This window comes from Bombus vosnesenskii, unplaced genomic scaffold (assembly GCF_011952255.1).
Source record: "Bombus vosnesenskii isolate JDL3184/JDL3185 unplaced genomic scaffold, Bvos_JDL3184-5_v1.1 scf7180000013265, whole genome shotgun sequence".
In the NCBI taxonomy this organism is placed as follows: Eukaryota; Metazoa; Arthropoda; class Insecta; order Hymenoptera; family Apidae; genus Bombus; species Bombus vosnesenskii.
Genome location: NW_022882925.1, coordinates 8,000,897 through 8,028,485, shown reverse-complemented (window position 1 = coordinate 8,028,485; position 27,589 = coordinate 8,000,897). Strand labels below are relative to the sequence as shown.

The window sequence follows — 27,589 nt, the reverse complement described above, 5'->3', positions numbered from 1 at the left end:
TGGACAAATTGTGAATGTAAACAATTAAATAAAAAAAAACCTCGATAATATATACGCCTAAGTTTTTAAGAAAAGTTCCGTTTTCTAATCTTCTATCTCCGTGTATCAAATTTATGATGGAAAAAGTAGTATTTGTGTTCTACGCATCCTTTCGTGTTTAATTATACGTCAACATGTCTTTATCCAAGACGATAATTATTCTTCATTTGCATTTTGTCGAGACAAACAATTCGAAACGAAGATCTTAGACGAGACCTCTTCCGTCGAATCAGCCGACAACACGGATAGCTTCTCATACTTTCAGCCGGAAAATCGAAGTGAGAAAAGATTCTCGGCCTCGTTAAGTTCAAGATGGAACGATGGTGCCGTTAATTTTTTTAAAAGCTAGATAGCTGGGGCACATCAAAATAATTTGTTTGAGTTCAATGACCGAGATATATTTTTGTAGAATTATTTGGTTTACTTTTGGAGTATCATATGTTAGAGAATAATTCCTAGAGAATATTTCCTATTAAATTAAGGAAATGTTTTCCCCAGACAGATAAAATATACAAAAAGGGTGAAAATAATTTCTAAATTAGAAAACTATAAATTTTAATATTAAAGAAATAGAATTAGTATATGAATAGGGAGACAGAGCGAGAGACGCACGAGAAGATTGGCAGAGAATCGTAAGAGACAGAATATTAAGAATTAACATTTATGATGAAATGAAAGAAATGCGTGCTAATTTAAGTAGGAGTAAACGTTAATAATTATGAAAATAAATCGAATTAAAGAGAGTATCAGTGTGGTTTAAAGGATAAAAGAATATCGTAAGTTATTATCTTACACAAATTTGAAAATCACGGATTATGTATCATGTCAGTTATAAAATATTGTATAATGATATTTTATATCCTATTGTTTGTAAAGCGGATTAAATTCGTATAAATATAATATGTTATTCATCGCATATGTTTCATCGAGATTGATGGTAGTAGAGGATTATTAATTTCATGAATGAAATATTGGGAAATTGAAACAGTCTAATAAGAGTGTGTAGATATATGTATCAGAGGAATGTATGATTCAGTAAACCGAATCATCTTCATGGCCGGCAGACTGAAAAATAAAGTATTAACACTACTTGTTAACAAATACCTGTTAATGATATCTAAAATTATTGTAATTTTTTCCATAGAATATTAGTAGAATTTTTCTTATACAGGTTATGAATTTTTTTTTTATTTATTTATTAAAATTTACAATCAATTCTCGCATTGAGAATTTTCAGTAATTTTTTCTGGCATGGTGCAGTGACATGGCTAATTATTTATAATAAGTTAATACTTATTATAGATAAGTATAATTTATAAGTAAGTATTATAAATAAGTAAATATTGCTTAATTTAGATAACTAATTGAATCTAGCGTTTAGGTCTAGCGGGTAGTGTTTTTTCAACCTGCGGATCTGGTCCGACGTAGCAAGTAGTCCAGTAATTAGGGGGTTTCGGTGTTTGTTGACTCTTTTGCTATATTTGTCTCTATATTTTGCTATTTCCTCTTTGACTGTTAATATCTTGAGGTTGCGATGAATTAGTTCGTTGGTGACATACCAGGGTGCATTTATAATGGATCTTAGCGTTTTAGATTGGAAGCGTTGAAGTATTTCAATGTTGGAATTACTTGTTGTTTCCCATAGTTGGATACCGTAGACAGGTTGTGAATGTACGTCATGAATGGTTTCGAATTAAATCGATAATTGTGATGAGTGATTGTATTCAGCTTTGTTTCAAATATCAATGTAATTATGATTTGCATGTCTCATTACAATGCGAATGAAATTTTAACATGTATCGCACACCTATACCTTTATCGGAGAAATATAAAATATTATATATGTATATATATATTGAGTGATCATTTACATTTTCGTAGTATGATATGAAACAAGCTGGTTCTTTATTTTTTAAGTACCAGACAGAAGAACGTTGAACTGGCGTTATTAGGTAGAAGAAATCAGACTCGAAGGAAACGAAGAAGCGCAATAAAAGGCGATCCACGTCTGAGCAAAGTACGGGAAAACTCTTAGTTCCCGACATCGCGTTTCCTTTTCCCGAGTTCTGTTAATGAGTTTAAAGCGATCGAACGGAATTAAATCTAATTAAGCAGAAAGGAGAAAATATGAATGGCACTTTGATGTTCACTGAGTTATCTAACACGTACTCGCTGATGAGCAATGAACTACATGGTAATTAATAGATAAATTATATCGTAATGCGAAAAATTTCCCCTAAAAATCGAAAAATTTCTAGTTATTAGAAATTGAAATGTATAAATTCTCTTTTCTTTGGGATGGTAAGCGGTGCTGTTGCAACATTAACTTTAGAGAAAGGAAACTTCTACAAATCTAGGATTTTCAGGCATCATCATTGCGTGATAATTCTTAACCACTAACTTAATGTTTGGCTACTATAATGTAATTATTTTTGTCATAAACTGACATTTAATATAAATTTGGTACAAGGAGCACATATAAATTTGGTTCTAGCTTGTATGAAATATAAAAGTCATAATAATTATTGTAATAAGTTGCTTTAAGTAAAGTGAACGCGTAAATTTACACTGAAGATTTAAAAATATCATTGAATTATATTTATTTGTTTATCACAAGTATGATGACTCAAACGCGTTGACAAATGCTTTTCTCGTTTTATGCGGAAAAGATAATAGAAAATGCGAGGCATGATGTAGAGAGATGCTAGAGAGATGACATCACTTGCAATTTGTATCGATGATATCATGTTGCATTCTTGTTTCTATGTTTGTATAATTATTTCGACGACTTTTTATGAGAGAAATTTACACGAGATGCATATAAAGTGATGCAAGATATCTAGCATTGAGAAATTTTTTTACGAAGTCCAAATAATTTAATTAAAGCTAATAATAGAATAAGTAGCTATCATTTAATAGAAAAATTTAATTTACAAAAGAAATTTAAAAACATTATTGCACTTAAAGAGCATAATTTAAAAGATGTTAAAGATTGAAAATTTCTTTTACGTCAGACACTGGGTTTAAGAACGATATATATCTTCTTTGTATTACTTCAAATATCATAGGTGCAGTTCGTCATAAAATGACTGTATTTTATTTTTAGGTTTGATGTAGGCGTTTATGGAAATGTGTTAATTCGTGAATCACGTGTATTCGTCTATATTTCATTCAAGCTCGAGAAATTTATAGCTTACTGCACGATGTATTCTCTTTAAATTATTATCAATATCGAAAATTCTATGGAAATAATTGCAAAAGTACTGTTTTTAATCAAAGCTTATTTGAATTGAAGCAATATCATTTTCCGATGTCAAAGAAGTTGTCATCTCGACCCGCCCTCTCCGATTTCGATGATTTTTAAATATATTGTAAAGCTCCACATTTTAAGTAATTTTTTCCTGTACGTATAATCATCGGTCGGTTTTAGTTTCCTAGATATTCGCGTAAAACTGCCGGTACCACACAGCGTATTTCCGCCTATAGTTGTGCGTTTGTAGGAGTGTATGCGTCAGTATTGGTTGCCGCTTATTCTCTGTTTATAAACGAAAGCCGGGCGAGCTTAAAAGTCCCGAGCATTTGTTATAATTCACTTAAAAATTGACTGACAATGTATTGACTTTGGTTACGCTTATGTGAAATAATAACAAATTAATTATAAAAATAATAGGTGAACGAATAATTGATACTATTTTACGAAATAGATTGACTGGATTGAAAATTCTAACCCAAACCCAATCCAAATCACATTGATGATTTTCACTTTTAATTGAGAGATAAACTCATATTATAACAGACGTTTCTTGCAGCCTCGCATATGCACGTTGTGCACGGAGCCTTTAAGCTCACCCGACTCTCATTTATAAACAGACACAGAATTCAATTTGCTGGTAAAGCAAGTTTTTCGCCAATATCTCAGAAATTGAGTGAGAGTGATGGCTATATGTATAGAAAAAAGTTGTTCAAAGAGTTGTTTCTTTTAACATATTCAAAAACCATCGAAATCGGAGAGGACGCAACGGTCCCACAAGTTCAGCGTAAGTTCTTCTATGAATAATAAAATTTTTACTTCAGTAGTACGGTAATATAACATATTGTAATATATGTTATATTATATATATAACATATGGTAATATTTATTATATATTCTTATATTTAATAATAATAATTACTGTCAATTAATTAACATAATTTATGTTTTCGTATATAGTATACAAAATGGAATATCGTTAAATGTAATATATATAAATGTTACCGAAAATATTTCTTGATAGATTATGTCAGTCTCTATAGAATCATGAACCAGCGAAAAATCATGCTTTTACTTGAATGAACTACTACAAAAATTGCGATAAAGAAATGATACTAAAATATAGAATACACGAATGGATCAGGAATAATATTTTTCGCTTCTTATTTCCATTATTTGCTTTTCATCTCGTATATATCGAGAGACACAAAAAGGGAGTTTCTGTCCACCTATCTCATCTAAACATTTTCTGTTCGACGGAGTACGCATGAGCTTTTATCGTTTATACTTATTTCTTTACTGCTTGACCTAGATAACAGATTCAGCTGTAGACTTTACAACGGTACCATAAAACGATTATTGTTGTATTATCCTGCATGCGAGTCAATGGCAATTCTACTCGTTTATTTAATGTATATTTCAAAATGTGCAATAGCATTAATATAGACAGTTTCCAAATTATAATGGTAAGGCGCGAAATATAATTCTAGCTTACGTATGAATTAAAGAAAAGAAAGTTGCAAAATGAGATGTATGTATACATACTCATACGAATTAAATTTTATCACTGAAAAGTCATTTCAATCGTTCGAAAAATGTTCGTTACATTGGAATATAGGAGACAAATGTGTCAGACTATTTCTTTTAAAACTTGATTTTTATCCTTATCGTGTGCCATTTATACGTATGTTTTATTTTATATACTTTTCATAATAATAATTTCATACATTTCCATTAATAATTTGCACCCTGTATTCTTTTACATCTAATCTAATTTCCTGGAAAATATACTTTTCCAATAACGATACGCGTACACCAACTTAAACCGACCATCATTTTATAAACTTTCATAGACACGCGCTTTATTTCTTTTTTCTTCCATCAACTTAACCGATCGATTTTGATCTATCGATTGCATAATTACGAGGTGAGAATGGTCGAGATTTTAATTTGAAAGCGGTTCGAATCTCTCTCTACCAGGCTCCAGTCTGCTCATCAGCAACTGTTGCGGAATACAGATATTAGAGGATCATTTATCTTACTTACGCGATGCTGGCCGATGAGCCTGACCCATTACAGTCGCCGGGGAGTAAAATTCCTCCGTTCTGATCCAGTTTCTTCTGGCGGTGGAGTGTTGCCACCTTCGGGAATCAATATTCATTAGGGCGCGACTATCTTCCTCTGTTTCCACCGGTTGTTCTCATTCTCTGTACTCGTCGATTAATAGTTGGAAGCTTTGATTGACCGATCGCTTCGCAAACAGCCTGTAGCTAATCGCGATGGGATTTATGTGTACCGACCGCGTTAAGTAATCGCTTTACAACAGAGAAATATCTGTGAAGGCGTGATATATCGTCCGTGAAATCATCAGGTGAAGATGCTCGTGGAGACTGTTTCCCTGAGATTTGCCTTTTTCCTTGTAACATGTTCGCCGAGCAGGAGTTCGTCGATTCTACTTTTTCGTCTTCAAGCGAGAAGTAAGGTGAAAGAGAAGGAATTGTTAGGTTTATGGAAATGAAGTTTGTACGATGCTATATTGGAAAGGGGAAAGAATAAAACGATAATACATGAAAAAGAAAGTAATAACGTTTGCAAGATTTTGTAACTTTTTTTCTTCATAGAGAAAATTTAAATTATCAGCATATGAACGTAAACGAGGAGATTATATACGAATTTGTGCAAGCACGACTTTCGTGAAATTCATCGTAAATTGCGGGCAATTTCCTACCCTGTGATCACCTTTTATCGCTGCTAGAAAAAATGACGGGGAAAAGAGATGGATCATAGATATGCAGCTAAGAGGTGTAGTTACTAGGTGGAGGAGAACAAGAAGGGACAGAGGGGTGTGATAATGGGGGGAGCACCTATAGAGTAGAAAATTGTCTGCAACTTACAACATTCCCCCATGCTGTCGTAAAGTCAACCGTATCTGAAATTTCATTTAGCAGAAATAAGGGTAGCACGTTCTTCGTTTGACGAGTTTTGCTACAGTCAATAAAGGAATCTTCCTGCGCAGAAAGTCACGCGGGTGATTTATATTCCAAATTTTTTAATATTCGACTATCGTTATATCGATTCAAATTTGTTGAGGTTTACTGATGGAAGAACGAGTGGATGAATTTGTAATAGGAAAAATATATTGAAATAAGTCTAGGCATAAGCATAAGTATAATATATGCTGATCCAGATCCTCACTCTTACAGTGTTACAATACAATAGAAGAAGGGCTATGATAGGGACCAAGTTCGTATATTTACAGCAAAGGACATTACCAAAAAGTTAACATTATAGTTCTACCTGAAGGCTACAAGAAACAGAAACAATAGAAATCTACTCATAGCTCTTTTGTTTCTAGACCTTGTAATCCAAAACAAAATTTATATTCAAGGACACAATAATATGGACCTCTGCTTATTTCGAATTTTTTTGCTTCATTAAATTCTATTCTTTCGTAACAGCGGTCTCCAGCTTACGGATATACAAAAGAAAAAGTGTAGAGTTTTTCTCGAAGTAATTATTTCAACAAAATTCTATAATGAATTATTCATGATGGCCGTCGTGGATTAAAGGGGTTTCTATTCGAGCTTTAAATAAAATCAAACGGACGCTCTGTGCCTCCGGTGTGCGTTTAACGCATGTATAGTTGTTAATGCAATTTCTTTAAATAATATATCACTGGTACTAGAAAACAACTACTGTTAATTTGTAATGACTAAAGGGAGATCGTCAATAGGTATGGGAGGAATACAGCCAAAAGTACTGCTTCACGAATTACTGTCTGTAAAGATGAAACAGCTGATCTATACGCACACGTTTTCTTTTACTGGAAAAAACGTGCGTATGCACGGCGAGAGAGAGAGAGAGAGAGAGAGAAATGTTTTGGGAAATGTCATGTTTAGGGAATTTTTCGGAAGGTATTTCGCGGTCTTTTTTTATAAGATTCTTCCTTAAATTTCGCACAGTTATCCTTCGTACACTTATTTCGGCCGTTGGTCATTCTTAGCTGGTTTGGTTATTCTCAGTGCGCATGGTTTGGCTGCCTTTTTAAATATCGTATCGACGATCCTTTTTTACTTATCTCTGCTGTTAACTCATTCATATAACCAGTAAGTAGAATAAAAGACTGGCGAAAGCCATCTTCAGTCATCAGAAACAATAGATTTTATTAAAGTTTCCGACAGAGTGATACAAAAATGATATGAAACAGCAGAGGCAATAGGTTTATAATAATTGGATCATTCGCTAATAATTCGTTAGTAAAAAAAATTCAATACCAGAAAGAATGAATAGAGCTTCGATACGTAACCTCTTTTAATGATCACTGTTACAATATTTTGCGGGTATATTCCTATTGAAAGGGTTAAGCACGATGGAACATCGGGTGCGTGCAGACAGCCGTACTTCCGGTGCCAACTTTCATCGGCTGAACACATTTTTCTCGCTTCGAATTCGTTTTTCAAGCCTAACTTTGAAATGCAGCGACGATGGCGGCGCGTCGTTCGAATCAATTTCCTCTTGACTCGCGTGCAGGAAATCGAATATACCGGAAACGGGCTTTGGCGATCGGTTGGAAGCACGATCGCCTACCAGGGAGAGCTGCTCGATCTCTTTGTCAGATAATCTTCCTCCTTTCTATTATTGTTTTTTTTTTTGCTCCTTTACTTTTTTTTTTTTTTTTGTTAAATCCCTTTTGGCTAGGGAAGAGTACGAATGCTAGGCGTTGATCTTATCGGATGATCTCTCGAATCGTAACTCTATTCCCTGGTGTTACATCGTGCTAAATCGAAAGGCAGAGTGGCAATTTGTTCTTAATGGAGAGAGAATTCGCTGGTTGATAATCATCGTCATATAAAATCGTTTGAAATTAAATGGCTTTTGTATGATAATCCGAGAGTGATTCGACGTTTTAACGCTAGGACCCCGGTGATTTTATTCTGTCTAGAAACACTATAGCGGACATTTTGAACGTACATGATCTTCTTGATTTTATGTCTATTGTGAAAGTACTATTTCGATATACATTAATATTAGATCGTTCTTTTACATTGGTTTCTTAATCAATTAAATTCTTTTTTCGTCATAGTGTTGGACCTATTTTAGACATATGAAAGATAAATGTATATTACGAAAATGATATAAACTCGAACTGTAACTTCAGTTGAGTTGTTGATAACCTGTGGTGATAATTAACGCGACTGTAAACAATCAATCAGAGAACCATATTTTTTTTCCACTGAAAATTCGAAAAATAAAATAATTTAATACAGTGCGTAAAAAAACCGGGTTATTTTATTTTGAACGGATTTGAAAATGAAATTCGAATTTTAGTATTTTGACATGTATTCGCGAGAAGTAACTTGCAGCGCGACACTTTGACACGAGTAGACAAGCTCTTTTACTTAATTTATTCCCTCTTTTCGTCTCTCAAAGAGAATGTTTAAATACGGATAGAATGCACGCTACATGCGAACATCCTCGAAATTGTTTTAATATCTTCTCGTTTATTTATTCCCCTTTGGCCTCTCATAAGCCGATACTTCGCTACAAAGTTTAACTTACAACTTTCTAATTGTAAAGCTATGAAGGAAGTACGCTGGAAAAAGGTTAGAAGAACTGAAGTTTTAATTCGTCCACATTAACCTCGTGCTGTAACACGCGGTTGCACTTTTCACTTGTCGAGAAATAAATCGCTTTTTTATCTTAAGTCTATAGCACATTTTTTTTAAGTTAGTATACATTATTCCTCCTGAAGGAGAATATTTTAATCAGCTAAGTTAAAAGTTCATTTTCTTCAATTTTCCAAGCTTCTAAACTTCTACGCAAAATTCTTTTTAATTCCTGTAAATTTCTCCGGATTATTGCGAAATTGAATTTTCTCGCTGACTATTGTTAACTTCATTGCAGAATATCTACATATTATGACTGACATTTTTACAATTTAAATTTTCCCTGCATCAGTCCAAGTTACAGTAAAAAGACTGAAATTGGTCGATATTAAGTTACAATGTGTATCAATATCATTTTAATATCTGTACCTCTTTTAAAGGAAACTGTTTATTCCAAGCATGTAAGGCTGTTCAGAGGGTTAAGCTGCTTCCTGATCTTGCTTTATATTAAAGGTTTTCTTTACGAGCTACTTACCGTCCTTCACAAAAAATAACTTCTCCCTTGTATATTAAATTTTCATGTATTAAATAATAAAGCTGGGTTTCACAAAATGTAGAACCGCTTTAATAAGTATGGAACAATGTTCATAATTTCCCTAGTTACACCTCGAAATTTTCTTTCAAACCACATGTCACCAATCCGAGTCTCCAAAAATCCCGCGATCCTCAAAAAACGAAACAGATTTAGCAAGGTGATGGCTGCAGATTAAACGAACTTCATCCTCGTTTCATGTTCCATTTACGTAAACGTTCCGCTTCCGTTGTTCATTCTATTTTACCGAACTGGATTCCTTCCAATTCGCCACATTCGACTATTTCGTTACTCATTCCAGGAGTTAACTACGGTCTTGAATAGATTGTAGGGATTATTTTATAGAGGACGTTCAGACAAACTTTTATCGGTGAAACCGTAAAAAGACTGCCTAATCTCTGATTTCGATGATTTTTGGATACGTCGTAGAAATCGATATCTTGAGCAACTTTTTCCGATACGTATAAGGGCTGCACTCGCTTAGTTCCCGAGATACCAAAAAACTGTCGACATCATAACAGTTACAGTGAATTCTGTCTACAATTGCGCGTCTGTGCCAACGTATACATCGATATTGATTGCGGATAAAATAACATCTAACCAAAACCTGATCTTTATTTTCACTTTTTAGTTTATATTTAGGTTCGGGTTAAATAAAAAATATCGGAAGGTGTCATGTTATCGGGTAGGTGTGAGACAACCAAACTGACGCAAACGTTACCATAGACGTACAACTATAGGCAGAATTGAACGTATTACTGCTGGGAATTTTTTCCACAAAAAGTTGTTCATAATATCGAGTTTTACGACATATCCAAAGATCATCGAAATCGGAGGATAGTCGGTCTTTCTATAGTTTCCCCTTCTTGTCTACCCCTCAATATTAAATTCGACACAAAGATCAATTCGTAGGAAAAAGCTTAAAGATCCTAATTCGGTACATTTGACGGTGGTGCGTGTTGAACCAGATAACAACGTCTCTGTTAATCAAATTCCATCGTTGCACGGGGTTTCCTCGGCTGCGCAGTCAGAAACGTATAGCACGAACGGAATACTGTTAACGTAACCAGAGACTATGCTGTTTACGTATTACGACCCCCTTCGGCGTAAGCTTGTTTGCACACCAAACGTGAAACGATTGTCTTGTAGCCATTTAACACGATTGTATGAACAGCTGCATAATTTCGAGTCTGACTAAGGGAAAACTGTTCCCGCATACGATTGATCTTGCAGATCAATCTCATGTTTGTATGTTCGTTTCGTGCGGAATTTAGAGCGTGGTCGTGCGCTAATCTGTCCAGATTGATCGACAAATTTGTCGCGTGGTTGAATGCCAAAATGAGTTTGTCAATGTTTCTTCGGCTTGTTTGTCGCGCCGAGTATGGCGAGGCGATGCCCATGCTCGCTTCTCAATGTTTGAAGTTCAATCGTGTCCATTAACTCCATTGACGGCCATGGTAACACGATAACGGATTTATCGAGTCGTCCTGAGATTAGATTCGTGTATTTGGCGAGATTAGGAGGAAGAAAGATAAAAGAGGTGTATGAAAGGAAGCCAAAAGGTTACAAGTGTTAGGAACTGTTAGCTTGTGTGATAAATTTGTTTGCACTTTTTCTACGGAAACGTAAAAGATCGTCCCTTTTGTATAGAATAATATTTTACAATATATGATATAACTTGGCGAATTAAATTTTTTTATAAAGAACGTCGCTACAGTGATATATAACGGTACAGGAACACAAACGGAATAACAATTTATCTTGGTTCCAGAAAATTAGAAACTAGAAACTTTCCCGAGAGAATTTTGTTATTTACGTAAAATAAAGTAATCTGAGCGGGAAAGCTGTTAGTACTTATTTAGTACTTCTCAGCGAATGAAGAAGAATCTTGGGACGTCTTAGAGTATTATTTGTCAGAACTTAATTTCTTCTTAAATCGTTCCCGAATAATACTTGATTTTTTAGATGAAGATAGACTTTAACAGTGTAGGATTGATATCATTTTATAATATTTAATTTTTATAATATTACAAAAGGTTTATAATATTTAATATTTCGATCGAATTTCTTCGTTTGAGAAATTTATTCGAGAAATTTATGCGTAGTCGGCTATTAAAAAGAGAAGATAAAATAATATTTGAAGATATGGCAAAATATTTCGCAGAAAAATTCGCGCATAACGTAGCTCGATATTTGCGGAAAATTCCATTTGTCATCGCAAAATTAATCCTAAGGAAACCATTAAAATTCCATCGATGGAAGATTAAACGTGCGAAAACATTTATCACGTAGGGTGAGTGGCACGATGATATTGCCAATCTGCCAGTGTTCATCAATAAACAACGTATTAAAATTCCATCGAAAAATTCTATTGTATTCGCCAAAACTAATTGTTTTTCGTCACCTTGGATGACTCAGGCAAAGACATTTGAAATCAGCCAGGATTTTGTGTCTGCAAAAGCGATGCCTTTAGCTCTTACCCTTTCGTCTTAATTTGAATATAAAATATTATACAGAACTAAACTATGGTGCAAGATATTCTAAAATTTTCTGTTGTTTGTTGAAACTTCAAAGTAACGCTCTGAAATGTTTCGTTTTATTGGAAAATTTTGTCCCCCTTGATTTTCCGTAACAATTTATATTTTTCATTTAATGTTAATGAAAAAGTAACATCTTTTGACTTACATTAAAATTCTGAATTATTATAATTATTTTAATTTGTATATTAAATTTCAACTTGCAAATATCATCGTTTGCATTGATATGCACGTCCTTCTGAATTTTATAATAATTATTATGAGTAGAATTTATGTATATTTGCTGCAAAAGCGTTTACATCTGGATTAAATTTATGGCGATGTTAAATTTATGCATGCTTGTAAATATTTTTGCAGCACTTTATGCAAACACTTTATTTTCGATATTTTGACGCGTGCAACTTATTTACCGCCATTTATTACAACATTTTGAATTTACATTGTTTTCGGTATAACTCTCCTTCAGAATATTAATAAATATTCAATAATACTAATAAATATTCAATAGAAACCGATTATCTTTCAGGAAGCAGTGGTTCATTCTTAATGTGTATAATAAATATTTGTTTTCTATAAATCAGAAAATAATTTATGTTATTTTCATAAAACATTTTCGTTAAAAAAATATACATAATTTAATGCTACATATATTGCAATTAAATCAACTGTAATTCTTTCAAAGTTTATGATAATAAACTGAATGAGGATAGCCGTGATAATGTGAAAATTACGAATAACGTGGATAATGTGACAGAAACATGGTCACGTTGGTAGTTAAGGGACAAATGATCGAAATTAGCAATCTAAATAAATTCCACAAACGATCTTCCCTCGAAATTCCCTCTTATTAATCCTCTGGCACTTTGATCGTGCAATTATCAATTTCCAGGTACATATCCGGTAGTTCTGAAACGAGAACGGAAGCGTTAAAGAACCGTGGAAACGACACGTGTATCGGGGGAGAAGGAAATCCTAGCTCTTTAATTAAACACCATGGCCGAGTGTCGTTATAATCTAATTTCCAGAAGGGAGACATCAGAAGAGCCTTGCGTAACACTGAACGTCTCGGTTCGCCGATCAAAGTGGCGCGTGGATCGTTTCCAACGTATGCGAGAATTCTCCCTGCTGATTTCGAATGGTGGTTCGCACGGTTAGCTAAGCACCTTTATATGGTCGCGAGCACGTAACGAGACTAGCCTTAATATCAGGGACCAAGACCCGTTTCTAAAATTTATTCCTATTACAGCGAGTATTTACTCGCCTATATACCTGATATCGTACTTAGTCGAGTTAATTATCTAAACGATAAACATATTTGTCTTCAGTAATATACATTGCTAATGAGAATATGAATTTTCGCGCAGACTAAATAATATCGAAATTAAAAGGATTACGTGTACGTACGTCGTAGGTCGATAATTTCCCCGTTAAACATTACCTGCTATAAAACTTGTTTTTCGATACTTCTCTGGAATAATTCGATTCAACGGCGAACTGATTGAGTCGCAACGTTCTTTCAACTAGAAAATCCATCGAAAATCCAAAATCAGGTTTTTAGATTCACGCTCTCAAATTTTTCTGGTAGACCGGATTACGATAAAGTTCCCGTCGACTGACCATGGCTGTCAACTAAAATTGTTCGACTATTGATGATCGTCCAATAGGAACGTAACAATGCACGGTACCGAAAGAACGCGTTCCAGCAACGTTCCACTAGTAAATCGAGGTTTGGTATAGCCTGCATCCAGAGATCCTCTCACTTTTTATTTTTATCGATGCGTGCTCTCGAAATCCTAGATAACCATATCGAAACGTGTTTGCCCAACGTATTTTGTATGAATATTATGCGCCAGCCACTGACGCGAAGCTGTTTGTTTAACGCGAATCATTAGCTATCGATAGGGTAACGTTGATAAACTAAAAGGTTAGATTTGTTTTCGGGTTTAATAAATGCCCTGGAACGATAGGTATACGTACGACTGTTGCGTTCAGAAAACGTTTCACGAAGCGATCTGCCTCGTAAAATTCCGGGAAAATATTTTCCCGTACAGGCAGGATTTTGCGGTTATTTTGAGTTCGGCTTTGACGCTGTCAGCAGAAATCCCGGCGCGCGTATTTCTTATTGTTTGTTACCATTCGGTATACGTTTTTGGTGACGTTGCTCGTTTGTCAGAAGCATAGGTTCCGTTAGAGAGAGAGTCGGCTAGTAAAATTTCTGACGAATATTTAGTGGAATGTCAACGAACGTTTCTGTTTTGTAAAGTACCAGTGGAGTCAGGAAACGCGATGTTTCACTCGTTATTTGGTATTGGATGCGATATTTTTCCTCGTACTTTCCTTTCTTATCATTTACTCTGTCATTCAATGTATCAAACACAGAGATTTAATTAGACGAATTAGAAGAAAGGGTTCGAATCGAACGTATTAATACTTTTTGCGCCAGTAACCTGCAAATACGTTTTCTTAATCGATCGCGTAAATCTCTTTTACTCTCACGTCATTTATTTTTTTCTTTTCATACTTTCTCGACACCCTATATTTTCAATTCGCAGTTCAATGGCAAGACGTCAATAACGAATGCAACTGCGCGTTAGATCAAATTATACATTGGTTTCGAGATTGTAAAATTGAGTTCGACCGAAGGCAAGTTAACTTCGCTTAATTGAGTCTAAACCGTCAAAAATCCCGCAGACAAAAGAATCCAATAATACTCCACTTCCACTTCCTCGCAAATTCTACTATTATCCCACTGGAAACGTTTAGAAAACCTTCTTCTTCACAAAGAGTATCGAAAGTAACGGACGTTTAATTCACGATGTCGTCCGAAGAAAATGTTGAAGCGAGCTCGTAGAAATCAAGCGGATGAGAGATATTACGACGTTGAAGGAGACCTCACCCAAAGAAGATTTCGACGGAAATTGAAAAGGGCAGGGTTCAGACATTCGGCGCCGCTCTTTTGACTTTTTTCCCTCCTTCGTTGTTTGCGCTTCGCACGAATTCAGCAATACGCGTGATCTTGCGCGCGCGTGACTACGAATCTCGAGTCCTTTGAACGGCGTGAAGGTAAGGGCGTCGCGACGCCGCGAATACCGAGGAATTCACCAGCTTTCTATACGGAGCGAGCGTCTTTTTGCGCGTGAATTTATCGGTGCAAGTCGAACGAGGGAAATGAAGCGGAGAATGAGAACGGTTAGGGCGTCGAGCAACTTCTGCGACTGATTATTATTTGATTATTAATCTGATTGACTGGTTCGTAGGTTTTTATACTTGAAGACGCGGCTGTAGAAAACTGGAGAGCAGTCGGTCGTGGAATCTCCGTTGGGGATCTTGATTTGTAAGCGGTTAAAAGTTAAGATGTAATTATTGGACGTTCTTTTCCTTTAATCGTCTTCCTCTTCGATGGAATTTCTCATTTTCTTCCTCTTCTTTAATAGTTTGTTAAAGTCGTATTAATCGCAACTTGTCGTTACACGTGACTTTAGAATGGATTTGTAATTTGATAAATTTATAATTCATATAGTTGTATGATTTTATATCCGTAGAGCGTACCGTGAAAAACAATCAATATTATCCTGGCATCGGTGTGTTAAAGTTAATATTTGGGGCGTAAAGGCGTAGAGTTACAAAGCCAAGAAAGTTGTAAGTTTTGAGTAATAGACGCTTTATAACGCCCAGGTGTCGACTAGCCGCAGCTGACGAATTTTCACTGGAAACTTAGCGGAAAAACTCAAGTGTAACTTGCAGCGTGCGCCAAAGTTTTCAATCCGCTGACACCTCTGATACCACTGACTCTTACTGTTAAGGTTAACAGACTAAATTTATGATGGGAACAAAACATCCGCTACTTCTGAGAAGTTGAGTTAAACACGTTAAACATCAGTTTCGTAATCGAAAAAGAATTTATATATAAATAACGCTTTTTACTTCGTTAATACTTACGCCGGTAATTTTAATCTAATGGACATTAAAATTTTGACGAAACACTGGGGTAATAAACGTCAGTTTCATGACAGTCTTTTAATATGCGAGGAAAAATCTACAAATCAACGGAACTAACAAGCAGATGCAGCCAAATTCAACAAATTACTAGCGTTCTTCGTTTTACTCTGTATTTAATGCAACTGGCACACAAAGAAACATGTACATCCAACGCTATAACACTACTTCCAATTAAAACGCGCGACCTGAAAACGCTAACGAATTTGTGTTGGCACCGTTTCACGCAGAATCCATCTCTCGAACCAGCGTTCGCTTTACGGTGCTACATATTATACGATGTATTATATGCTAATTTCGACCAACTTTTATAGGAATATGAATAACGAATCTAAGTGTATTCAATATATATTTAAACATACTTGCATAAACACTGCGAAATTTAGACATGTAGAAATTAGAGGGAAATATAAAAAACACAGAAAATACGAAAAATATAACGAAAAAAGAAAGCGTAGATATAGCAAACATAGAAAATAAAGAAAATTTACATCTATATTTTTCCAACGAAGAGTACAGGAATATCAACTGGCAAAATTCAAGTGACAGAGCCAGTCGTAAGCAAAGAAGAACAAAATCGTTGTTGGACCTTTCGGAAGAAATATTTAAATCACGATTTCCTGTTTTACTTGACAATTGGTAAAACCAGTATCTCTCTGTAGAATCGATGAGAACGAATCAGTCGGGCGACAGGGATACGCGTTCTCGCGAATCGTGTCAATAAGAGGAAAGGAAAACATGAAAAGAAGCAAAAAAAAAAAAAAAAAAAGCGAGGCACACTAGGAATGGTGACGGAGCAGCAGCCGGCAATGAAATATTCTCGCTTACAATGACTAGCCTTAATTATTGCAGGCCGCGATGAATGCTAATTCAACATTTTTCGCGAGCTCGCGAAATAGCCGACACAGAGACAAGTAGCGCTGATTAACCGACACTCGAGCCAGCCAGTATACTAAATTCGAGAGAGACTGCAAGCCGGTCTGCTGTTGTTTGCCAGTCGAATTTAATTAACAACGGTAATCAGGCTACTTTACTTTCACTTGGCTGACGAAAGGACACAATCGTGTTCGAATACGATGCTTGGACGCTGAGAATTTTTGACTGTTTTCTCATCCGTGGTGATACGTTTATGCCGTCTATACCATTGCTTTCTTCGCTAACGGAAAAATTATACGAGATTCGTTTGTTTGTTTCCTTGTCACATAGAGTGGAGTTTGCACGGAGATAAGAGATGATACGTTTTAAAGCCGATACGTTATAGTGCGTTTAGAGTTTAGACCGAATGAGCGAATGCTCCTTTTCCCTCTATTTTAGTAAGATCGAAGCGAAGGTGTAGACGAGCATGGGTTTCGTCGTTTGACGGTCGACGAAAAGAACGTTTCAGATTAAAATACTTCGTTGCTACGAAGGGATACTTTGTCTTGAACTATTCGTTAACGAGCTTTATGACATTACAACCCTTCAAACGGATGACCGTAATTGAAAGTTGAAGTTGGATTACACGTTGAAACTGGACACCTACTTTCTCAAACGATTGCTTTCAGATTGATAGTTTCTTCTTTCGATTGTTAACCTTAACGTAGATAAGCAAAGCGGTAAGAATTCGAACCTACTCGTCTCGATATTTTATTAGAAAATGTATTCTTCAAATACTTATTTACATTGCCACTTAAACTGGCAGCATCTTTCCAATTTAACGAACGCAAAAAGAATCATGTAACGAAGGGTGACCTGCTTCGACGAATTAATTGCAAGCGGCTTCGCGATTGCGTTGCGTTAATTTTTACTTCTGCATCCTCGTTCGTGCAAGCGATATAATTCACGAGTAATTCGAGCTCGTCTAATTAACCTCGCCATCACCGTTATTTTTCGTTGGTTTCGAGCCGGGCTGATTTACGCGAACGATAAAATTAATCGGTCGATCGTTGTTAGTTCGCGATCGTGTGCCAAGGAAAGCTTCGCGATTCGAAGTCGAGCATCCTTAAATATCCTGAAAGGTAAGAAAAGTTCAAGCGCATCGAGGTCAGACCTATCGATCTTCCTCTGGCCTACGCCTTCGCTCCAATTCCCATTACTTCCGAATCACAATCAGTTCTCTTTCTCTCTCTCTCTCTTTCTCTCTCTCTCTCTCTCTCTCTCTTTCTGAAATACCTTTAAAGTCGAAATGTCGCTTTGGGAAACAAATCTTTCGAATTGAAATTTACTCATTTTGTGTTGTGCTAGAAAGATTCGCATAATAGAACCTTCCATGTCTGAATTACTAGGCAGACAGAAACATCTGAATAATGGAATTTTCATGTAATAGAACAATCGCTTCTCTCATTTTAATACGTTGACACATAACTTTCATATGTTTTGACACACGTAAAACGTTGAAATGCACTATACACCGTAACGTTTAACTTTGCAAGATATCATATCGTATTCGCGCACATTTTTCTGACAATGTAATCTCTGAGCCACTCGTATCGTTGAACATTTTTGTTTCTTTCATGTTTTCTATAAATTTGCCACGATCTACATCTCTATTATACGAAAAATGTTTTGAAATTATAAGAAGAGACGCGACCAAAAAAAAACTGTCCAAAAATTTCCTCGTTCTGCCTTCCTATCGATTCGGATGCTTCAGGTTCTACCGTAATTATTATTGACAGGATGAAATCAACCGACTCGTCCGGATCATATGGATAATTTATTTACAAGAGTAAAACATTATGTACAAGAATGCGTCGAGAATCGTGTGAAAACAATACATGCTGAGAGGTCGTGGAAAGGGAACACAGTTTCATTCGTTATTTCTGTCTTTTTCTTTTTCTTTTTTTTTTTTTTACCGGCGTTTAGTTTCACGTAAGAAATTATACAAGTTCACGTGGTATACACATACACAGAGATTTTTTCTTACGTCTTATTTCGTTCTTTCCTCTGATCGTTCTCGTAGCCCTGAACTGCCATCATTTTTCCCACCGACGAATATTCGACCACGCTTCGAAGTCGTCGTTAGAGCATTACGACCCTGAACTCCAGCAACGAGGGCCGTGCTTAATACAAAAAAGTGATTAATTACGTGTCGTTCCGTTTGGGGAAACTTCGACAGAGAAAAAAGATGTGAACTCCTTTTTCATGTTGGAAACAAATCTTTTAAAGCGTACGACAAGAGACAAAGGTATTCGTACGATCTTATTGTTAATTGGACCAGGTTAAAATAACCTCGTAAATAAATAAGTAAATAAATAAATATATAAAAGTATTCGTACAATTGGTATATAATAGAAATAAACGGAGAAATATTTTTTATATATTACTAAATGTATTGAAATATATGTAACCGTCCGTTACACATGGTAATGTTAGTAATAGTAGATACTCGCAGTAATGTACACAGACAAATGTTAATTGAATTATTTAGGACGAGACTCGCATAATAATAACACTTTATCGAGATGGAATTGCTCGTATAGCGGTATTAATTGATGTTCGTGTTATAATTAATATTTGGTTTGCTTTTTTCAGGAATAACAACTACTTGCAATCTACTGAACACACGGATAATATTAAGCTTTTGACGAAATTTTCTATTATTCTATATATTTTCTCAGTCTTTTCTTATTAAGATGTCCTTTTTGCATTTACTGGCCATGTGCGGATTAACTTTGAACATATTATAGAATATGATAATTTTCCAAACATTTTACCAAAACAATGCCCATGTCTGTTAAACATTGTACTTTGCCATTCTACGCTTTAGCAAAACGTGCAAAACGAACTCGTTAGGAAATTCGGTCGACAATATTTCGCGCAACTATCAAATTCAAAAAATTCGTCGGAACCAATAAACAACATCCATTGAAAAGAAATTGTAAAAGCACAATGGCTCGGAATATAAATTACAAACGAACATAACGATAACGTAACGATATCCACGTTGCTCGATCAGGGTGTTGACGCTTTGAACAACTATTAAAAAATCGGCGATTCGTTAAAATCGTGACGAGGGACAGACGAATATTTGCACGCAGTATAAAATTCGCGACGACGACAAATTTTACTCTGTCTCGCTTCACCGAGAACTTGTTCGGAAGTGGCAGTCCAGGGATGTGAATCCCCTTTGTTTCACCCATTTCTTCTTTTCTTTTTCGCTTTCTATTTCCATTTATATTAACGTTTACTCGGTAGTAGAAAGTATTTCGTCAAGAGATGGAGTGTAGATGGGAGTGGAGGGGGATAATTCGGTGGACATCGTATTTTCTACGACGACGTCTGGCCTTTTTAGTTTCTTCTCTTGTTCGGAAATTTTAATACGTTCCTCGTCTAATTAACATTCTTCTTACAGACTCTCTCTGTTTCCTTTCATCCTACCACATTCACTCTCTGTTTTATTTGTATACTTAGTATGAGACGAAAATTAACGAAACGATTAGGCATGGATCGAAAGTTGTATTCGGATGGATGAAAATTCGAATTGTCCCAAAAGGCGACGTGCTTTTTGATTGCACTGCGTTGAAAATTACGCGATATATTGCCAGTAAAAAGTAACAATCTCATGTTTCTAATTGCATGTATATGATTCTGGAATAGTTTTGTAAAAAAAAAAGCGAAAATGGGAACAACATAGTTTTCAAACTGGTTAAAACGTTGAAATGAATGCAAATTAAAAGGGTGAGTAAATAAAATAAAGTCAAAATTCAGTACAAAATAATTAATTTAGAATATAATTTTATCAAATGAAGAAGAATTGACGCAACGAGATACATCAAGATCCATCGCAATCGTTACGATTCTCGTTCATTGAAACACGCTATATTTCGCCAAACGAACATACAAAATTTCTTATTCGACCAGGTACTCGTTCTCGATCGATTCCCAATTTATTCGAACGAAAGCACTCACGTGGAATCGAACGAGATCGAGAGCCATTTGAGAATGACGCAGCCTGAAGATATGAAAATCCTTCTGGATTCAACAGGGAAATGAACAACTCGACGATAGAAAAGAATAATTGGTGCGCGGACGAGAAAGATTCGTTTGGCCTCTTTTACGGCTCTTTAAGCCTCCAGAGGTCTCGTCTCTCCGCTATTTTAATTTATCACGCGAATCCAGAGTAATTTTTCCATCGTCACGCGTCGTTTCTGTGTGTCTTCGTTCTCCTGTACAAACTCATGCGCGTGTCGTACGTGTTATGCACATACGCAGTTTTTTTCTCTTTCTCTCTCTCTCTCTTTCTCTCTCTCTCTCTTTCTCTCTCTCTCTTTCTCTCTCTCTCTCTCTTTCTCTTTCTCTTTCTCTCTTTTCCATAAAATTGTACGTTACAAAACATTGTTTCGTTAATCGAGTGGAGATCGTGTCTAACGATCTATTTTATTAATATTTATCATCGTACGAGTACTATGCGATTACGCACTTGTGGCTTGCTTGTGTGTGGAACTTAGACATTTTATATATGGGTTTTATTTTAAAAATTATAAATCGCTGGTACGTGATTTTTATTTGCATCCTGCTTGTTTCTGTTTTATATTAAATGTTGTGGTTCTGGTGATTAGTTGTTTGAGCTTCTGAAACAGTTTGTAAAAATATCGATGGTGAGAGACAGCGAATAGCGTTGGCTACTTAAAATACAAGCCGTCGAGCTGATCTAACGATAAGATAACACAGATAACGATCGATAAATTATTATAAAACGTCTTTAGATTAAATATGCGTTGGGTTTGAGTGATTTTCACGATCATTTGGTTTCTAGATGCGATTGTCAAATAGTCTTTGGTAATTGACGATCGGAAGACTATTTTGACAATCGATAGGATGAATTCGTTCGTTCGTATATCGAGTAACAAAGAATTTTTATACTTCGAGATATTTTCCATGATATTTTATCAATCTTTTTATAAGCTTATGAAACGACCTAATTATTCTGACATAATAGCATTCTGAAACTAAATTCGGCGTACAAAATAATTGCCAATTATACGAATAAATCCGTATTAATATTTCAAAGATCTTTCACCGAATAAAAATTCGAAAAAGAGAGAATCAGGAAAAGAAAACCGTGCTGAAGGTTAAAGAATCCTGTGGACTTCAATTCAGGCGTTAATACCCTCATTGTTCTCTCCTCTTTAAGAACCGTCCTTTCTTCTGCTTTTAGACCGAGATCGAGTTATTTCACCACAGAACAATCAAACAAACTCTTTGTACCACAAAGACAGTTCGTGCGGATTTGCTCGCAGGAGCACGGTCGAATGTTTCCAAAGGCTTCCGCAATAAAATTCACAATCCACATTGTTGATACGCATGTTCGCCGTAAAACAGCTTCCTTTCATTCTTCGACTTCCTCGTCGCACGGTGTTCTCTACATTTCTTCCATTTATTACGAAAGATTAAAAGAATCATCATATGTTAAATATTTTTTCCAGATACGATTAAGATACAAAGAGTTCGATCTCTACAAATGTTTGAATTTGGCAGGCCAATATCAACCAGTAAACATTGTCATATTATCAATTGTCAACTAATTGGCGAAGAAGAACTTTGTTATACATAATGACTTTAATGACATTTACAATGAAAACATTGAAACTGTACTATTAAGCAACATGGGTAATCACGATATTCGGGTCTTGAAAATCTTTGAATTTTGAAAATGATAATTCTCGAAAATTGAAAGCGATGAAACTAAATAGTCGTGGAGAAAGTGTATGGAATAATATTGAAGTTACTCGTCAGTTAAAATTTTATGTGAGAAACGCCATATTTTATATGTCGATTAATTTCATAAATGTATAAAATACATTGTTATCTAAAATTCATTTTTGTCACGAGTTCTTTAAATGCTATTCTCATTTTTGTCTCGTACTCTCTCAAATTCCCCCTCTCTATCCATAAAATATTTCGACAAAGTAAAATAAGAAGAACAGGATCGTCATGATTATAAGTTGCAGTTGCTAAACTCGTCTCGCATTCCCTTCAAGTTTCCCTCGGATTTCGACAAGAATTCGCATTTCTCCATCATGCATTTGGAACCGGATAATGCACGTCTCATTCAAGAAACACACAACGAAGCGTAAAACTCGATATGCTCCGGGATTCGCGAGTTTCCCTCCGAAAACGTGTGCTATCCTGCAACGTTGTAATATCAGAATTTCTTTTCGTTGAAACTAGAGGCATCCGTGAGAGAGAATCCCTTGTCAATATTGGCCTGTGTTACAAAATAATGCCGGCGTCTCCTTTGTGGAAGCTGAAAGCTCCATATCTGAACAAAAGCGAATGAAACACACGTGTTCACTGTTCACATGACATTCTTTCCCTTTTACCTTATTCCACGTTGAAATATATTAATTTATTAACTAATACGCGGTATTTGTTGTCTCACTTTTCCAGCTTTCACTAAAAATGTATAAAACATATTGTATTAAATGTTTTAATTCCATAGAAAGAGAAACAGTAGCAGCAAACATAGAATTTATATAAACAATTAAATATTTAACACATAGCGCAATTTTTTAAGAATTGTTACGCAGAAAAATCCAGATAACGATGTTCGAACGAAGTAATCAAATCTTTAAAAAATACGAGACTTTTCTCGAGAAAATTTATATCTCGCCAAAGATTCGTACAGCTATGAAAATATCCACTAAAATTTTCTTTGCCACGAACGAACGAACTCTTTCGTTATTGAAACGATCGCTTTCGTCTTGTAACAATTACAATATACATAATCGTCCTTACTAATTCGCAAACTTACACATCGAATTTACCATGTTCGAGCACACGTTCACGCTCTTACATGTTACAATTTCTTTTTTTCTTGTTCATTGAATCGTCGCTTACAATATATACCATGTACAATGTTACTTCGATATTTTGGTTTCCTTATTTCGATGACACTAGAACGCGCTAGAAATTTGCAAGTTATTACACATATCGAACCTGGGATACTACGACGACGTTTTCGACAGTTTTCACCTATGGATGCATTGAAAGTCGCGATTTTCAACGCGAAACCGGCCGTGACAGAGTTCCTTCATTGATATATGTTTCTTCCTTCACTGAGAACTGAACATTTTTTAACGAGCAGCAATAAAAAGAAATTGCACTCGAAGAAGCTTTCTTTTCGTAAAACTTAATTCATTAATTCATCGGGCAATGGCTTCTGGACTGATAAATTTGGCGAGCATGGTTTCGAGAATTTGACGGTTGAAGTTATATTTTGAAAAGGAATTTCGAACACGACGACAAAAAATAAATATAATTAAAATTAGTCGTTCATAACTGTTCTTGCGAGAGTTGTTACAGTCAATGAAGTTTAATCGATTATTTTAAGTTAAAAGGAAATGTATATCAAAAATTGATTTATTTAAAAAATTTGCTCGTAACGATAATTTTTGCATCGATTTTCTTTAACTTACAATAATTCAGTACATTTATTAATTTGTAACATTTCTATTTTTATAGTTTTGAGCATCGTTTCTTATGTATGTATGCGTTAATTATCTTGTTGTATATGTTGTCTATAATTTGTATTTTATAATTTATTACTTCTTAAAACGATACTAAACATTCAGTAAATATTTCAAAAATTCATCGTTATATGTGTGTATATCTAAACGTGTTAAAAGTAGGAAATGCCATCGACGATTATCGAAAAACTAAGCTGAAAAGGCTGAAATAACGTAAAACTTTCTTATCAGTCAACCTTCCTCTTAAAACGTCCATCACGTGGCCGTAAGAAAGCTTCTTCATCGATGATCGTTCCGGTTGCATGCAATTTAATTTCGATCAAGGTACAAACAGGCTAAGGGTTGGCTACGTCTTATTCTGTCCAACGATCCATCGAGTTTCACTTAATGCTCCCGTTGATATTCATTCATGTTCGCGTTTAAGTTGCCACGCGCACACCGTCATACGCGCTCTCACACATCCACACACACATAAGTACGTGCAGAAAGTATACACGCAGACAGACAGCTCGGAGACACACGCACGGGCACGTACGAGAACGCACATTATCTCAATTGACCCAAAAGGAAAGCTAGCATCACGAGGACCGTCTTCGATGTTGGCGAACCTGCTGCCGTGTTTCCGTGCTGCATTGCAGCTGGATGCTCTCCTGGAACAAGAGCAACGAAGGCTGGATTAGTGTCTGTCCTGCACTTCCGGTTCCAACCGGAACACTTCGTTTTTTCACGGTTTGCACCGTACAAGAAGAAAAAAAAATGGAAGGTTTTATACGTTCTCGTGTTGTTACCTTCTTTCTCTTTGGTTTCGGGTCTTTTCTCTTAATATTTTTTCTGTTCCGAGGTTGGGCATACTTACTCGAATTACGAGCAACCGCATCGGGCCTTACGGAGATTTCAATGTATATTTTAAAAAGAACGAGACGGAAGAAAAAAAATCTTTTATTTTTTTGCGGAATTTTATCTTTTACAGAACTTTCAGAAGCTACCGTTTTAGATGACGGCTCGATGGAAGAGAATAACAGCTATGGGAAGTCAACCTCCTAGGACGTCGATTTGAAATAGGAAATTCGAGGTAGAAAATTACTAAAAATACGACTGCTTGGTCGACCAGTTTGTTATTTTTCTTTTTCAAGTTTAGTTAAAACGATCTTTGGGTTTTGAGGGTACCTTCTCTTAAGATTCTGATTGCAAGCTTCTCGAGATTATTTTCTTACGATGGAACGTTTACGACTTCGTTTTGACTTTGATAAACAGGGTCATTGTTTTCTGATTGCTCGGAGAATTTTCCTATAGCAAGAACAAGATGACCACTCTCTTTAAATAGGTCATACTGAGGAATAAGAAACCTGGAAGTATCGTACAAAAACGCTGTGTGTGTTCCTTCCAAATGGTCTTGGTAGTCGTAAACTCATGAAACATAAACAGCTTGCTTCTGGCTTAAATGGACAAAGTTTCGAAGAGTGTGGAGATACTTAAAACGAGTACAAAATTCACAGGGATATAAAGCCACGGTGGCTTAATTTCTGAGATATTTCCGTCCCGTTTTGAACTATCTTTAACGATATAAAAAAACTTTTATTTTCAAATTGTAACTTTTCTCTTTCTTTGTTACTTACTTATGTGATAGCTCCACGTTTGTGTAATAATTCAGACGCGTTCACGGTAATAATTCTTACAAGATAAAAATATACAGAATATGCAGAGTAAAGTACTCAATGATAATATCTCGCAGCTAAAACTGATCTCTATTTAAGTTCTATCTTTTATTCCCTCCAATATTAGACGCATGCAAAAGTTTCAAGCCCTTTTATGAATTTTACATTTTCAACTACATCACTTTCAATGCATTACAAATTGATGTTCGAAACACTTGATACGATTTCCTGTCAACTTTCAGATTTCGTCGCGAAGAAATCACACAAAACACTTTCGTATTTCTGTAATATTTCGAAAGTGTTGTCTGACTAAAGAGAGCTAAATACATCAACCGGAACTTCTCAACCCAAGTTAAAGATAATGATTCAAGCCACATGCGGCTTAGGCGTTGTGGTCGTTGCTCATTGTGCTCACTGTGGTTTTGTGAAGCGGTCGCAAATCGATCACAAAGTTGGCGTTTCAGACAAATCGATACCAACCAAACAATTGCGCAAAAAGGTGAGAAATTGTATCGATTAAAGATAATTGTTCGTGAAAAGTTTAAAAAAAAGGCTCAAATTTTTCTATATATCTAGTTTTGCTTAAATAAAAACCATAAGTGTTGCTTACAGACGAGTGTTGCCATATTACCATAGAAAAATGAAAAAAAAAGAAAAAAATAAAATATGCATATCAAAGCGAGGAACTGCACCACATTCTCCACTAGAATCGTATCCTTGATTAATTTCTCGCTAATTACAGCAAGCTAGAACGACGTTCGTTGACGGGATAAACCAGAGAATTACTGCTATCAGCTATAGGAGTACCATGATGTATACCAGATTAGATGTCCATTTCGTATAGGCAATTAGATAGTAATTGCATGCAGCAGGCTTCACTGTACCGCAGATGATACCAGCAACAGGAGGAACAAGAGCCACTTGTTTCAATTATGAAGAAATATTACTTAATTTCCTGCCGCTATTCCCTATATAAGATATTATTTCACTATATAGAATATTATCTCAGGATCATTGTATATAGGATCACTGTATATTATTATCAGGATTTAGTAGCTTGTTATCATTTTTCGTCGTTATTACCTCGATAGTCATCTTCCAGAAACGCTTATGGTAATCTTCAGTTCAATAAATTCTGCATTCGCTCGGCCAATCTGATTCGAGTCGAAAGAGATTTCCGGTTAAAATTCAAAGTAAAATTTGTTCGTGATATATTCTTGACCGAATTTCTCAATAGGTTTATCTACAAAAGTTACTTGAACATGTATCTAAAAGTAAAATTTCAATGCGTAAATGGTATATATTTAGCATTGTAATTAGCAAGCATAAAATCGATATATTACGCGAAATAAAATGACAAATCAACTATATTTCAGTCATTATGTCGTGTTACACGTACGTCACGCGCGTTAGTTGTCGTTTATAGGTTGCACGATGCTTTACTAATATTTAGACTGTAGATTTCAC

General features: G+C 35.4%; 1 protein-coding gene and 1 long non-coding RNA gene across 4 annotated transcripts in view; one reads left to right on the top strand and one right to left on the bottom strand.

Moving 5' to 3' along the window:
- LOC117243298 overlaps positions 1–27,589 on the top strand; it is a 64,541-nt gene that overhangs the window by 13,981 nt on the left and 22,971 nt on the right. For 2 of the 3 annotated variants that reach the window (XR_004495432.1, XR_004495431.1), the window contains exon 2: positions 26,365–26,621. This is a non-coding gene — a long non-coding RNA (uncharacterized LOC117243298). Of the gene's footprint in view, positions 1–26,364; positions 26,622–26,864; positions 27,403–27,589 lie in introns of those variants that run through there. The other variant, XR_004495430.1, reaches the window with a different exon arrangement.
- The window catches only part of LOC117243296 (zwei Ig domain protein zig-8-like), a 442,015-nt gene continuing 438,023 nt past the window's right edge, over positions 23,598–27,589 (bottom strand). The window contains exon 7 of the mRNA XM_033510659.1: positions 23,598–25,117. Coding sequence (XP_033366550.1) covers positions 25,014–25,117 — 104 coding nt within the window. The 3' untranslated portion in view covers positions 23,598–25,013. The remainder of the gene's footprint in view (positions 25,118–27,589) is intronic.